A 17,806-nucleotide genomic window follows, 5' to 3' on the forward strand; every position below is an offset into this window, starting at 1 on the left:
TTATGCGGAATTAAATTTCGTAACACCTGTTTGTAATGTATCTAAATTATTACACGGTTGTGTTTGTGTCACTTTTTCTTTCTCAGACTGTAATTTACTAATGGTAAAATAAAATGAAACGAACAAAATCAATTGGAGCATTCTCCACGCTGTATCTTCGCATGATGTATATTTTGGTATATCAGATTTTAAGGGCTAAATATCACCAGCTTATTTTTTGGATCTAAATACGAAAAAAATATTCTTTAAACATGTGCCCTCCTTTAAAAGTTATGCTAGAAATATGAAGTATCAATGAAATACTAATACTACGATATAATGTAGAAATATACCAACAGCTTAGGTACAAATAGACCAAATGTATTTAAATGTTTAGATTCGATCAATTTCAATTTAAGCTTTACCTACTTTTAATTTCATGAAACATTACGAGCGTAATTTTCGCTAGTGCTGTTAATAAGTTAATAAGTTATTTATGAATCAAGAATATGCACTTCGTATACAATGGCTCCTGCATTGGGAATACTAAAGCTGTTCTGAGAGAGTATCAACGTAGACACCAAGTAGACTCGGTATAAATATTGTTGGTATATTCTCACATTGTATTGCAGTACTACTACTTTCATTACTACTTCATATTTCTATCATAATTTCACTAAATATATTAATTTAACGGGAGCCTAAAGTTTCAGTGTTGATCGAGGAATATTGAACTCTGTAAGATTCATTGACAAACAAATTGAACGATAAAATTTAACTCCGTGTATTTCACCGTTTTTAAAATTATGTTTCATTCATCTACGAACTGCTATTCTAATTCAAATTGATCCGCACACATTCATTACTTTGCGGACGCATTAGTCCAAACGAAGATAATAATGAAACTCTATGCCGTTGTACAACGATACAGATTTCCATGTTCGTGGCGTTGGAACTCCCTCTTTGATGTCCGAAAACCATTGTAATCCTGGAATCTAGCTCACAAACCAATTGTTGTACGCATTATTAAGGGACATTGATAATAATTATGTTTCATCGCAATATCTAGTAATGGTTATTACCAGTTTCCAAGGTAATATGTATTAATATATATATTGTCAATACTGATTAATTAAATGAGCGTACGGCAAGGAAAAGCATAAAAAATATCTCAATCTTGGCATATGGGCTACAAAATCTAAATACCCAACGTACTATTCTCTTAAAATTGTCTATTATTTAGATTCTGTCACGCTGTTTCGTGTATCATCGATACTGACGTTACAAACCAACGATGCTCCGTTTATTCGGTATTGTGCAGCTTCTGGTTGTACGATTTATGCGTTATCAAATCTGCATATGTGTGTTCGAGGTGTGTTGTCAAACGTGTATGAAATATTTATGTCACTGTCAACGATTCGACTATCCAAGTTGTCCTTATAATTGATCAACCCTTATCAGGATGTTGTTCCATTCGTACCGATGAAAAAGTGTAGTAGATAAAATCGATTTGCGAGTTTATAACTCATTCAAGATTGCTAATCAAAGGAGTTCCTTGAGGTAGGAGACGGGCTTCACAACGTCGTCTCATTGATTTAATTTATCGTACACGTTCGAAAATTCGAAGCGTATTCCCCATGGCGCGACAATCAGTACAGCGAATACCTTGGCACAGTGAACAGTGTCTCGAGTAATCCAACGACCAGGATAACTTTTGTCAAAGTAGTTTCGAGCGGAGCAGCTGAAGTGATCTAGAGTTGTATCGTGCATGTGGAACATTTGAGCGCGCATCTCTAATAGAATAACTTCAAATAACATAAGCAATCTATGCCTGAGAAATATATATTAAGATTGATCCACTTAAATAAGATTTTAGCAATGTACGTATTCCGTGAACATCTCTAATAATGTTGTGATCGAAATACAGCGTGTATCTTTATTCGTCAATTGATACATTGTTGAATAATGAGAGTTGAACGTGATCTCAAAAATGACACTGAATACGAAAATTTGTATCATAAGTACGTAACGTTCTGAACACCAGCAGTGTTTAGAGTATGTGTTCAGGATATTACTACCTGGGAATATGAATTTTTATACTAATATATAGTTGTATATTATTTAAACTAGTTACATTTGCGATTGTTTAAAACAGTAGAAGGTTCAATGAGGAAAACGCTTTATTATGCTCATAAGTTATGAACTGCCAATGAAACTTTATCATCAGTTAATACTATGCGAAATAAACTGAATTGTGGTAGTATAGTTAAAGTGTAACTTGTGGAAAGCATGCAACACAATATACTAACTTATTTCCCAATATTTCAGTTGTATATAAAATACAGGTAACAAGTATATATAAAATCTGAAGTTACGAGCTTATGTATTTATGCGATGGTAACGGATAAATTATTCTGTGCATAATGATTATAGAAACTTTATTTATCTACATATATAGGAGGTACTCTGCATCTTTCGTTATATCTGGATTTTTAAATATTTATTATTGTTAACGAATGTGTTATGTTTATAAATAATATTTTATTTTCTAGATAATAGACTCTGCGAACACTATTGGAGCTAACAAGCGATAAATAAAAAAATGTATTTATTTTTCAATTATTGCAGTTCTTCTTCTTTGGAACAAACCTCGTTTGTATTTGTACCACAATTATTCCACGATGATTCCGTGCGTAAATATTTTAATCCCTTTTTGCAACAAACCTCATTTGTAGCCACATCATAATTATTTTACAATAAGTATATACTTACATATTTTATGCTTTATAAGTATTCTCGGAAAACCTTTGTTATATTAACCCATATTGTTTGTAGTCATAAAATCATGCTTCGATCCGATTATATTAACGAGAAAATGTTACAACGTTTGTCGATAAATTGCTCCCTGCATCATTATTAATTGCAATAACGTGGCTTCTAGTTTAATTATTGGATAGAGGATACCAGAAGAAAATATTTCGTAGACGAGGTTATCAAAAATATTATTAAAAGTGAAAAATTTAACGATGCAAAATTCGTAAATAGTAAAATTGAAATGTAACGAGCACTCACCTAAAGAACTTAAATTAATAAAAACTCGCACGAGGATTTTCTTGTTTTCAAAGTATTTCAAATTTCTTTTTATTCGTGCTCATCAGCTGTTATTTAGGGTTTCCTCTGATTAAAAAATTTTAAACATACTTCTAAGATGTAAATCATCTTTCGAATACAATGATTATAACACTTTAATAAATTGTGTATTCTCTGAAATAAACTTCTTCTTAATGAAATATTTCTTTTACTTGTATTTGTTGCAAATTCAACTTAAATACTGTTTATAACGTTAGATTTTTCAACTTTTGTCACTTTTATCATACTTTAGAAAACTGTGCTAAAATTGTTGATGCCAACGAACAATTTTTCGTTCTTAAATTTACCCAAATATGAATCGAAGCGATTAGAAATAATTTATTATCTCATTTAGGTGGTGTATATATTCTACTTAGAAACTAATGAACATGACTCAGAATTCATAAAATGTAAAATTGAAATTTAATGAACCATCATCATTCCTAGTTCCTTTAATACTGTAATTAAATTTCCAATCAAATCTCCTTACATTTTTACCGTCGCCATAAGTTCACTGGCTGACACAAAATAATGAAGAAATTATAATTACGCGGATCGTTTTTCCCTCATATTAAGCCCCTCAATAAGTATAATTCACATTTACTCTTATTAATACGCCTAGCTATAGATGCATTTATTTAGCATAGTTAAACCACCTTTCAAAAAATAGAGGACACAAACCGATCAGAACGTCGCAATTTTATAACATTATACATTTAATTCAAAGCTATGGAAGTTTAAATATTCTTGTTTGTGTCATGTTTCAATATTAATTTAATAAACAAAACAATCAAAATCACAAGCAACCCGATATAGTTTAAATTAACGTGGAATAACAATTGCGAATTCGGATTCTAGAAAATCATTCTAGTTTCATGCTTCAATATATTTGCAGTCCAATTTCGGATCAACAATTGATCAAATTAATTTCAACATACAAGTATTCCAAATACATTATGACATAGTACAAATTCCAAAATCTATAATAGAGTAATATTTCCTTTTATTGTAACATATGTGTACTAATTTTTAAAAATACCAGCCTAATGATACTACACCTTTGCTGTAACAGAGAACGATGCTACTACAAATTAAAAAAATTGTTCTGATCTCGTGGAAATGCAAATATTAATCCGTAATTCTACGAAACTAATTATATGGTAATCTTGTCGAAATTTCAACAATACGTAACGTTTGAATTGCATCGATTTAGATTTTTAATTTTGGCACACTGCAAACAAAGGTTCCTCATCGCTGATCTAAAGAACGTTAAGTGCACACTATCTTTAAATCTCAATATGAGTATAATTTATCGTTAACATCCAACTCGTAATAATATCCTCAGTGTCACGATGATTATAAAATCTGACAAAATTGTACTATCTGAATACTGCACCGACATTATTTCAACACAATATTGACAAGTCTAAATTTACCGAAGTAATGACTAAACGAATGAATATGTATATTTGCATGTTTGCTAATGGAAGGGCATTGTTAATTTATTTTAATACCAGTGAAATTTAAAAACATTTCACTCGATACCAATTTCGATATCGAGTTTCGCCGTCACTAATGGATAAAATCACCGGTGTACTGAAAACTTTACGTACCAACGAACATCTTTTTCAGTGCTTCGTGTTTCATAATATTTTCAATGTAACATGTAAAAAATATTTATAGACACCATTAAAAAAATATGTATTTATTTTTAAGAACTACCTCTCCCCTTCCCGCATTCATGAATAAAAAAATATGGAATCGTTCGATCTATTTCTTGAAATTAATTTTTTTCTTTCGCAGTTGATCTTCAATGACCTTGCCCATAAACTACTGTACGTATTTTAAGTTTTACGTTCCATTCAAAACGTACCACTTCATTTAGATGAACAATAATCACCTCCACACCTCTTCTACACCTTCTCCAATAATACAACTACCGATATCACGTTACATCCTCTCGAAGTATTTTCTCTATCGAGCAAAATTATACAAGTTATTCATCCAACTGGTTTTAAATGTTTCGTCCTATATATGCATATATGCTCATCACTGATCTAAAGAATGTTGGGTGCACACTATCTTTAAATCTCAATACGAGTATAACGTATCGTCCAACATCCAACTCGTAATAATATCCTTGGTGTCACGATGATTATAATGTCTGAGAAAATTGTACTATCTGAATACTGCACCGACTGAAAATTAATACCTTTGCAAGAGGATTGTTTTTGCACGGTAACGACAATCAATTTCGAAGATGGCGCTGGGATTACGATTTCGTGACACACATAGTGCTGCGATAGTATGAATTGCGGTATGAAAAGAATTGGTCTGTCGCGAAAGCGCTCCCGGGCAGAAAAACGCGAAATCATTAAAAGAAAATACGGCGAGCTCCCTACCCGCGGGTAAATGGATTGTTATAATAACTTTGAAAGCCACGCGGCGCCGTCACCATCAGTTGACAGCGGTTCGCATGGGAGAACGAAAGAACGATGGAAAAAGGACGGACGGGCGTACAATAATCCGACGGGCTCTCTTCAAAGAACCGAGCATCTACTTCTATTGTTGTCAGACTCGTTTAAACGTGAGCACGAAAGAAATCTGATTTTTTTTTTCTTTTTTTTGCGTTGGTCTTGGACGGTGTTCAACTTGAGGGTTCACAATTACGATACCGACGAATCTATAGCGAAATAACGACCCATTTCGCTTTTAAGCTGAATAATTTACAAACACCTGGAAAAAGTTTCTGCGTTACTGTAACTCTATTTAGAACACCTCCTTTCGGGCAGACATTATCTCAGAAGAGACATTATCTCTGATAAAAAGTCGAGTTGATTTAATTGGGGATGCAAATCTCACAGGTATAGCAAATACGGTGTAATTGGCAAAACAACAATAGCGGTCTATTTAAATTGGGATCAAGTTACTCGTCAAGCTGTACCTTTGTGTTTTAACATGTTCGTCTGTTAATTATAGAGGTCTTTTTTAACAGATCTCGATTAAGTTCAGTTTCAGTTTTTGTTATCGAGCTTTCATTCTGAAAGTACAAACGCAAAAGGTTCAGAAGACGAATTATAATAAAAATACAGTGACAGGTTACAGAAGAATATTTTCTATTTAATGTATACAGATCGAAGATATAAAATGTTTGATAGACAATAGACAGCATTAACGGTTAAGGTATAGTATTCAAATTGATATTTGAATAGACGTTGGCTTTCGTTCTCAATTATTATTGAAAGAAAGTAGTCTGCGCTTGACCGGATTCGCTTCTTAACGGCTTACAAACATATGCAACATTGATTGAATCAAAGTAACACACAGTATAACAAGGAATTTCACGCATACGCGTTAATCAAGATATTATCACTGCTCTCTTCTTTGATTCAATTTAACGAGCCACTTTTCACAGTCGCAGTAGTCGCTAATACTTTCACCGAATGTCGAGAAATTAAATAGATTAATGTAAAATAGCGGTAGGCGAAAACAATTCCTATGCTTGTACGTAATGTTAATAGGTAATTATTTACATTAGAGGCGACCTAATTGATGATCTTGAAATATGTTGCCAAGGTCGTGAACAACTTCTCCTTATACATGTACCCGAGTACACGAACTCGGTGACCGTGAATTTAAATAATAAATAATAAGACACTTACCATTTCTATTAACCTTTGTATTATACTATCATTACTTGAAATTGAATATACTTTAATCGTAATATAAAAGAAACCAATTATTCATTTATTAAAATTGTATTGCTTTCGAAAGAAAAATTTCCGCTAAATAACCAACATATACACTTGATAATAACATTTAAACAACATCAAATTCTCTCGATGAAATTTCATTGCCTTTCCACATTTACTTCAATTCGTGTTACCATAAATTACTTTTTTTTTCGATTAAAACAACCAATTAATTCGTTATAATTATTACACATATTTAAATATTCGTACAATTGACTCCATTCTTTTCTATTTAACTATCTTTACTGTTATTTTTAATGTGTTTTCTTTCAATAGTTGCTGATACCACTACAATCTTAGTATACACGATCTGCATGTAAACAATGCTAGAGCTGTGCAATGTGAACTATTGAACACCTCAAATTAATAACATTCATATTGTAAGCAGCGAAATATACATCGAATATCCAAAAGATTTTCGTGAATGTCTCGAAAATTAAAGCCGAGTGGTGGTTAAACAGGAAAAAGTTGTTCAGAATGTTAACGTTGACAATAATATGTCAACCTGCACAATCGACTAAAAATCTCATTCGTTGCACAATCTTGACGAGTAAAAGATATTGTTACTCAGCACAATAATTTTCCGTTAAAAGTTTGAATTTTGACCTTGACAAATATTTCAGAATCATTTCCACCATACACATCAACTTCCAATCGATAATATTCTCGTGATGGTATAACGAGATGTGTACAAATTTTTGTTTTGCATTAATGGTTCACATATCGAGACGTGAACTGCATCGTTATGAAGTTTGACCATCGAGTGTCTCTAATGCACAACTCGTTCACTGTTGCTCTATTTCGTTCACCCTCAGTGAATTTTATTCAATGCAAATTCAATGGCAAAAACCCTTGATTCTTAATAAAATTGTCTACCATACTCGGTGAAAATCTCCTAGCTAAGCTTAGTTATTAAATTAATTATTTCAAGTACTACAAGAAATTTCATCCCGTTTGTCTCAAGTTATCGAGATTTGATTACAATTTTACATATAACAACTGTAAATAAATATTCAGTTACAATTTATATGTTTACATAACGTTATAATTCATGTAGATTTGTGTAACTCGATCACATTTACATTCATCTTGTGTTTAATGTGATTCTAAGTAACTGACTAGAAGTAATATTTTCTTATGTTTTTCTATTAGACTCTACACCGTAACAATTTATACAATATTAAATAAATTTCATATCATGTTTTACTTTTCAAAGGAATAAATGACAAATGGTTAGGTGACAGTGAAATTCGAAACAGTAATGGAAGCTATACTTTCCGTAATTTTATATTACAATAATACTGTACTATGTACAATATCGAATAATAAATATTGTATATGAAATCACAAAATATATAAAATTATAACTCAGTTACTTTTGTTTCTTATTACACGGTGAAATATAGAAGCATGTTTTGGGCTTATTGTTTAAGCATCAAATACAATATGAAAATAGTTCGGAATACCTTAAACTACAGTTACAACGAAGTTTGTTTTCTTAGTTTTCTTCTTTTTTTAACAGTTTGTTACACCAATTGCGAAACGATAAAATGATAATCATTGTAATCTCTTCAACGAAAAACGTATAATTTAATCTCCATTCTGATGGTGGATATTTAGTTAACATTTACTCACAACCAGCTGATGATTTGTGATCGGTATTATTCTGCTTAATTTAACTATGTTAAAGGAACATCATTGCACACCACGAACCTACTATTATACACAACCTCACAAGTTCACTTACATTCACAAATTGAAATTCTTATCCTGACAATATTATAATTATAATTCACAAAATTGTCAAGTAACTTCCATATAATTTTCAATGGATGTAAAACAAATATATTCATTTGTATATTATAATTAGTAATTTGTTACTATGAGTGTCTTAAGAAGTGTACATAAATATTAGTATTCGAAAATAAATTGCACCTCTTAAGAATCAATAACCGAAGATACAAAAATAATAAATTATTTTAACGGTTAAAGGTTTTTTCCTAAATTTGTAATAGATTCATTCATTATTAATTGATAATCATCCTTAAATTCATTATACGAAAGTTCGATCAGTATAAGATAGTAATGATAGTAAATTTGTTTCCAATAACTGTAACACTTCAAAGTGATAGTTGAACGAACAATTTTTATTGATGAGAAATACACATGTGCATATATACACACACATGTTTGGTAATCAAAATTACATATATTGAATTTCAATTTCTCATATCTTTAAAATTATCGAGTACTTACATTTAATATTTCTACTCACCTAAATTCTATCATCGAAGGATGAGTCCTTTTCTAATTAGTTCTATCTATTGTATATCTTGTCGTGTTTTGTTGTAACATTAAAGAAAAAAGAAGTGTCCTACAAACGTTCTGAGGTTTTAATGAACATAACACACATAATAGACTTCTTTCACGCACCACTGAAACAAGATCGCAATCTTAAATGGAACACATTTTTTTTTCAATTCTATGAAAGCTACAGAGGAAATCGCTACAAATTCAACGACCTACATTGAAACACTATCTCGATGAAATATTCCGGAGTTACGGCTATTTGAAACATTGAAAGTGAATTGCGTGTTGGGTAAGTTTCAGGCTTCCCATATTCTGTGAAACATGTGTTGCCTGTACAACTCCCACGTGTTTTACAATTTCTTTTGACCAAGTAAAACGTATATCTGTTTTTACCGGTTGTAGACTTTACCGCGAAGCTACAGCTTACAGCTGAGTGTTCAAACTCTCAACGTAATGTGAAGGTTCAATGTTTATTCTTTCCGTCAATGTTGATTCACAAGTAATCGTGAACGTTTGTAATCACAACGACAGGGAAAAAGGTATACAGTTTTGTTTAAAAAAATATCGATAACCGTAAAATTTCATGAAAAAATAACCCTGAGAGAATACTTTTTCCGTAGTTCCATATAGCCCCTGGAAGAGCGCAAATTTTGTCCTGAAAAATGTTTTTCATACAACCCAAAGTGAGGTAGATATTTGGACGATTCCATTTAACTGACAATGAGATACCTTGTACGTATATTGTTAAGCGATTTCATTTGATTGTCAGATGTAGAAAAAGTATATGAGCAAGATTATACACTATTATTACCATTTTTTAAAGAACACCCTTGCAACCGCGCGAAAATGATTGTCTGTAACTTTTGAATATGCCCTGTTTTATTTATACACGTATACGCACACGTATACGGAAAGGTCTAAGGTGTATCGGGTGTTTTTCGTTACAGTACGGAACACATATTCCTACAAGTTTTGATTGCCTTTGAAACTTTCGTACGGCAGCAAGCCACCGGAAATTCGTCAGCAAGAGTAATATAATTTGCGCGAGTTCACGGCAATAAAATTATTCGACATCTCTGTTCTCAGTCAACCGTCTATCGTTCAGAAATTTTATACTTTTTTTTTCGTTATATCGAAACGGCTACATTTAATGTTGCTTTCATTAAATTTTCACGTATTATTCTCAGTACTAAATTTTGAACGTTCATTTGTGTCACCGTTTAGTAACATTTACTGAATCGAAGAACATGTAACAATAATATATCTGATTTAATTTGCGAAAATCATTGTACTATACAGGTAAATATTATACATATGTATGTGTATGTATATATATATATTGAGTAAGAAATATGAGAATTGAAGTATTATTGACAAAATATTAAATAACTATGCAATAAAGACGCGAGTAATAAACTTCATGTTCTCGATAAGTAATCTGAATAATTGAATTCTAAATCGTGTGGAATTAGAAAAATTAAAATTTTCAGTATACAGTATGTCTCGAAAATTTACTAATGGTTGGAAACTATATACTATGGGGACTTTGGCATTTAATATTGTTAAAATAAATAGTTAGACTAATGTTTGCTTAAGAGTTTTCTTTTGAAAGTCTTGAAATTTATTTTATTTAACTGCGTTTTGAATACGTCGCGTAAGGAAGAATATGATTTATTTTCTATTGTTTTCATGACTTATTATATATTCATTTAGATAAGCATTTATCACAATAAAATTAGCAGCAATTAATTGAATAAAAAAAGTTCAATAAATGTAACGAAAATTGTTTGAGCTAGAAGATTGATATTTTGCGGCGTTTAGTTATTTTCTATCGCCAATACATGACAGAAATTTTAAAAAAATAATAAAGTTATGGTACTCAAACTAAAATAGCATAAAAATGTCATCTCCAAATAATCAAAGGAGAGATTGAATCCTTGGAAATGCTTGACAAAAAAAAGATTGGTTTAAGGTTCTCCCATCGTAAAGATTTTCTCTAAGTTGTCGAGCTACACATTATGTCAATAAAGACAGTGAAACTTGTGTAAATTTATGGCAACGTAACGTTTTGCAAATGTTAGGCACAAAATTACTTTTAAATCGAATTCACGCTTTCTGGAAGATTGAGTGAAAGTTGTTAAAATTAAGTGAAAAATTCATTGAAAGTAAGCGTTGTTAGTAAATGTCTAATAAAAGGAGAAGAACGTTTAAATTTTTCATTAAATATAAATAAATGGCGCATTTTAAATCTTACTTCCATACACACTCCACTAGAAAAAAATTCTTCTATGAGATTATACAAATCTTACCATAATTGATACGTTTCGAGATATGCGAGTCTTTAGAGTTTTCTAATGTTTTGACCATTATAAAGTTGAACAAAAAAATACTGTCTTTGAAATCAATGATTGCAGTAATTAGAGAATGTTTGTGTTATATCATTGCCTAATAGTTGAAGCTCTGGAAGGATCATGTTAATTGTAAATAATATTATTCTGGCGTTTTTAACACCATAATATGATGCTTTCTCGAATAGAGAATTTGTTTAGAAGTAATCTCGAATGTACAGTCGCTAAAATAATGATTTCTTTTACCTTTATTAAAGTATCGATTGTGGCAACAGTACGCTCTGCAAAATAAATGTTCCCTTGATTTGAAATTATAAAAATAGAAATATTTGTTTTAATAGAAGATCTTAATAAAGGAATCTCTATATATTCATATCCACAGAAGTTTTCAAGGTGTTTAATATTCTTATTGTAAGAAACAACATTCGAGATTATTAATAAAGTCGAAATTTAGTATTCGAGTACAGGAGAACCTCCGTTATATGAACCTTCTATTGTATGAATATTCTGTTATGTGAAAGTTCTATTATATCAACGGTACATTTCCTGTTACAATATTGTATGGAAACATACAATGTGTTTATTCCTTTCTGTATAAATCTATTCAAAATGATTCAGTATGAAATTGACATACTACGTGTAACAGTGAATCGTAATATCGATTTGCGTTGAATGTTTTAAATAATAACCAAGAAGTGAATTGTCAAAATGAAAGCCAGTAATAGCAGTAAAAAGAAATTACTTTGATGGTTTAAAGCTCAAAAAGAATGTAATACCGCAAAACTTATTCAATGGAAGAAATTGTATGATTTGGTTGCCAAAAAAATTTGAATTCCATAAGTTTAATGTCTTTAATTTACATACAGGATGTTATCGGACAAATGATACCATCGGGCATGTAGTGATTCTACGTGCGAAAATAAGTGGAAAAAAAGAAATAACGAAAAGAAATTCATTTTTCAGTTTAGAAGTGTATAAATAATACATTTATTATTATTAGGTAATACTTAACCGACGAGTTTGAAAATTTGTAGATAAAATATTTTTTTTTATTATCGAATAATACTTACGTAGCTGCTATCAACGCACTCTCTTTACGAGCACCGAACGTTTTCGATTCAAACGCTTTCAATTTAAACGCTTTTACAATTCGACCGATACGGAGGACAAAAAATATTGCGGAGAACAACAAATACGAAAGTGTAAACGAAAATGATCGTGTTACAATTTTCAAACTCACTTTTTTTGTAAACGAAGCGTCGAATGGAAAAATGTTATTTTTTTTTATCGACTTGTTTTCACGTGTAGAATTACCACCTGCCCAACACCCTGTACATAAAGTTATCTACAAACAGATTGTCTTTATTTTATTTTATTCTGTCTCGAGTATTAAAGAGTGCTAACCATTTGTCCTACAATATGAAAATTCTCTTATGCGAAAATTTTTGTCTTCCAATTAGTTTATATACATATGTACACAACAGAGGTTCCACTGTACTCTAAATTTGACTCGTAAGAGTATTTCACGTGCGTAAATGAAAAAATTGTGGAAAAAATAAGTTTGCGATTTATTAATTCTTATAAAATTACTTAAAATTCGTATCATTTAATATTCAACACTTGCCGATATTGAACAACTTGCACACATTAAAAATTGATTTGTTACAGACTACTCATAAGTCTAATAAATATGCTAAAATTGATTACAAAGTCACCGAAGTTCAGGATATATACTCTATTATTTACTATTGATTAATTTTAAACCAAATCCCTTGAAGACAGTATTTGTGTATTCCTCCACAATTTTGTGCACTTGGTTTAAATGATTTTGTCTATACTATTCTGGTACTCGAAAGATGCAAGGCATTCAATTCGTGACCTATATTTTATCAATCATAAATTGGACATGTACATTTTACCGAGTATATGTCCAATTCCACCGTCGATGAATACATTTATTTCTGCATATGATCGTTCTTTCATTTCACAAGCAGTTTCGATCGTTATTGATGAGATCGACGATATTAAAACTTACGTATGGTTTGTGGATTACGTTGATTACAGTCAATTTGACTTTCGACTATGTTTACAACACTCCCCCGTATTTACAGTAACTAATTTACCTCTATTATAAATTTATACGAGATGAAATACAACCTGGATAAACTTTATCGAACTTAAAAATACAACTGTAATTGGATCGAATTCAACAGTTGAAGGTCTTAACGAATCTGATAATGAGTAAAGAAACGCGCGATGTAACTTAGGGGTGTCTGCAAAACAATATGGTGGGATTTACTCCTGAACAATTTTAAGAAACCAGTTGAGTTAAATCCGATTACAGCTCGAGATTTGTATCGATTGTCGAAAAGTGGCTCGCTTTCTATAAGTTTCTCATTTGCATAAAACATCTACAGGGAATTATTCAGAGTATGTTTCACGTGGTTCGCATGCCATGTTCTCTCTTTCGTGACTCAACGTGTAAACAGAATAGAATTCTTCTACACGCAAAAATATTGTAATTTCGTAAACTAATAGGAACATATTAATGAAAGGCAGAATTGTTGAAGGTAAAAATATTAGAACAAAAAATTGAGTCTATAATTCAGAAAAGTAATGATAGATACAACTCTCAATTATCCTTTCTGCGATTGGATAAAAAATAGTTACAACGAAAGAAATATATTTCATGAAATTTCCTTAGCTGATTGAATCTTATTGGAAACAGTACTATTGAAAAGAGGAAAGATTTGCAAGGAACATCATTCTAAATCTTAGGTGAATAACTTTCGTTTAAAAGTATTCTCCTCTCAGCCCTTAATTGTGCAAATACTGTATAGTTTAATTTGGCAAGCACTTTTTCGTTAAATTCGTCACTGTATATAGAGAAATTCGGATTGAAAGTGATAAATTGTTTTCCTCTTTCGTAACATAACGCGGTAGGACATGCATCGTTCATTTAGTTTAATAAATATTTCTTTTACTTTAACGCGTCAAAAACGCACAACAATGGCTTCGATAATACAATTATCAGCCAGTAACATCAATAATGTCGCTGAAGAAAATTTCAAACGAACGTTGTCAAATTATATTGACCGCATTCGTAGTGATGTGCGTATTTCGAGTGTAAAGTTAAACTTTGCACACCAAACGAAGTCGAAAGTATGGTATAAGCTGTACAATCTTAACGAGTTATACAGTGTTACTTTATATGTATATATATATTCCGTTATTGGTAAAATTTTTACACAGATACATACGTGAAACTACGATTGAAAATACACTCTTCCTCGAACGAGAATAAGGAAACCTTTTCTGGTATCGGAACGCTAACAAAATATGTACAATAATTCGTAACTGAAGAATATGGATTCGTTCAAATCATGACAAAATTTTTATAGAATAGAAATATATCCAAGTCTCGAGGAAAACGAATGACACTTTATTAATACGCTACTGATTGTCAAATACAATTTCCAACCTCCGAGTCAAATTCTGTCGCGGTTCCTTTTAATATCCGTTTCCAATTGAATTCGCTTTTCGTAATACTGTTGGTATTGAGTTGTGATCGAAATCATTTCTAGCTTCGATCTTTAGCTTGCACCACGTCAATGTGGACCGTCGATGGTATCATCGACTGTCTCCATACGTTTAACGTCGTCTCTCGACGAAGTATACATCTCAGTAACAGTAATACAAAAGTACAGTATAACAAAATAAATAAGAATATATCGTGGTATCGTTTGTACACGTACTACCGTGAAGGTATCCAAAATAATCCTGCGTTTCGACAAAAATTCGCAAAGTTTTAATCGATCACGTTTCGATAGAAGTACCGATCTGTCTCAGCGCTATCCAGCTTAGGTGTACCTCGCGTGCTCACCTCTCCTTACAATCGTTTATTCCTCCCGCAGCACGTCTGTTTACATCCTCAGAGACACCGTGAAACGCTGAAGAGGCAGCCACAAAAGTGCAGCATCTCCATCGTAAATAACCACGTAAACGCAACGTGCTGCGTATGTATTTAGAGTGTCGCGTTCAGACGAGAAATTGGGAGAACCCTTAAAATTTCACGAGGTCTCGCTTGGACGGCGCTGATTTACTCGATTAGTAAGCCTGAAAACGTTGAACCCCTCTTTACTGCATTTTTTGAATTCTACCCATCGAGACACACGAGTCCAAATATAGAAAACACAGACGTTACTGTGAACAACAAGCAGAACTGGACGGGGTTGTAAACGCATTGGCTCGTCTTGGGCGTGAAACATTGTCTACATTACTCGCGAAAACATTCGACATCTAGTTTGAAAGTAACTCGAGGATTTGAATAGAATTTGCGGGTTAGGCTCTGGATTACATCAGCGTAACTTTGACTTGCCCGGATCGTAAAATTCGTAAAGAATCAACGTTTACATGAAAAGTTTAATTTTCCTTGTGCAGAAGCTGTCGCTTCAAAATATCAAGAGACACGTTTTCTGGTATACTGTAATCGTAAATAGATTAAATCACGTTCTTAAAGAGTGTTTAAGCCTAGAATTGCCTTTGTCGGTAATGATTGAAATTCAACATTCAATATGGACCTTTTCGCGCATAGGTCGCTTAATCTAAAAAATAGTTTAAGGACAAGGAATAATTACGTATCAATAACCGTTTCAAGTAACTTTGATGCTTAGCTTCATTTGGTGGGTGTATTACTCACGGAGGGTGGCAGATTAATTAAGGTTGAACTACTTAGCCTGGATGTTCTCGGTTCGATCTCTAACGACATGCGGTACAGGTCTTTCTCGTTGAAAAGCAACGAAGGGTCCAGCAAATAGTTCGTCACCTTTGTTATGAGTTCGATTTTGTACGGCGTTTGCTGGAAATGCCGTATTTCACGAATCACATGAGCAATCTGAAAGAACAAACACACGAATTATATTAGATTAATTATAGATAATCGTGAATAAAATTGGGTTAAGGTTAAATGACAATGTGATAATTTAGAACGGAACGATTATTAGAAAAATTTGTTTAATGTACGACCGGTGTACCTAGGGACTCATGAAAACCCAATTTTCTCTATTATAGAAAATTTGTCGAAATTTTAATAAGGTCCTGTGCTTAACTTATAAACACCTGCTCGTATTTTCTTGGTAAAAATGAAACATGATTTTTTTAAAGTATACAAACATTTTATTAAATTATGTATTCTCCATTTTGGAAAACGAAATGACTTTCCAAACAACCCAATATATACTACTTATATTTGTCGATGTCACACATACACACACATATAGAAAGAAAAAGAAAAATTAACCATGAGAAATGCAATCATGTAATGTTCATCTTCTGCAAAAGGAATATACCAAAGATAACATTTCAATATAATTATTTGTCGATGTTACTAACACACACACATATAACAAGAAAAATAAGAATTAACCACGAGAAATGCAATCATGTAACGTTAATCTTCTGCAAAAAGAATGTACCAAAGATGACATTTCACCTAGACTCAAAACTTACCTGAACAGATTATATCTGCAAAAATATCAAGGAAATTAAAGCGAACAGAAAATATGTATTAGTCACCAATCGAAATTAAATACGGAAAAGAAACTATTACCATACAAATCCATAATTGTCGAAAATGTTCCCTACCATGTGCATATTATTTCAATCCCCGTAATTTATGAATCTAACTTTTCACAATGACAAAATAAATTACGTACCATTCGCATTTTTGAAAAATTTAGAAGGCCGTCCTCCGTCATAGTCGGTGTACCTTCTTCTATGAAAGAAAGGTCAGTTAGGTATAATCCTAAATACGGAATACAGGGCGGATCACAACGATGCAAGGCTTCCCTCAGATTTCTGAAGCGTCCATCCGAAGATACAATGGTCTGAAGTCTATCAATAGTTTGCATCGTCTATAAATTTATTTAAAAATACAGTCTATTTTAGTAGCAGTTACTCAGTATCTTCGTACGACATCTATGTATAAATGTCGTATTGCTTCTATTTCCAGTATTGAATTTAATCCAATTTTTGAAGTTATGCAAAAAGTGCACACTCAATCTTATAACACTAAATTTTTAAAGCTTGAAAGTACATCCACTGACAATGTTTCGTACCGCGCGTGTGATATATACACGCATATACATATGTATCTGAGTTCGTGTCACAAACGAGATGTAGAATAAACATTGCATTTCACTAGAGTTGATATCAGAGGATCTAGTATACCGACCTGGTAAAATATCAGTGTTATTGAAGCAGTTTCTTCATTTAAGAAGTAACAATTCT

General features: G+C 31.9%; 1 protein-coding gene across 5 annotated transcripts in view; it reads right to left on the reverse strand.

Moving 5' to 3' along the window:
* Positions 1 to 14,339: 14,339 nt before the first annotated feature.
* The window catches only part of LOC143144156 (ras-specific guanine nucleotide-releasing factor 1), a 46,862-nt gene continuing 43,395 nt past the window's right edge, over positions 14,340 to 17,806 (reverse strand). For all 5 annotated transcript variants that reach the window (XM_076306261.1, XM_076306264.1, XM_076306263.1 and 2 more), the window contains 2 exons: positions 17,233 to 17,430; positions 14,340 to 16,412 (listed from right to left, as the gene is read on the reverse strand). In XM_076306261.1, the coding sequence (XP_076162376.1) occupies positions 16,194 to 16,412; positions 17,233 to 17,430 (417 nt within the window). In that variant the 3' untranslated portion in view covers positions 14,340 to 16,193. The remainder of the gene's footprint in view (positions 16,413 to 17,232; positions 17,431 to 17,806) is intronic.

The sequence above is a fragment of the Ptiloglossa arizonensis genome, chromosome 3 (genome assembly GCF_051014685.1).
Source record: "Ptiloglossa arizonensis isolate GNS036 chromosome 3, iyPtiAriz1_principal, whole genome shotgun sequence".
NCBI lineage: Eukaryota > Metazoa > Arthropoda > Insecta > Hymenoptera > Colletidae > Ptiloglossa > Ptiloglossa arizonensis.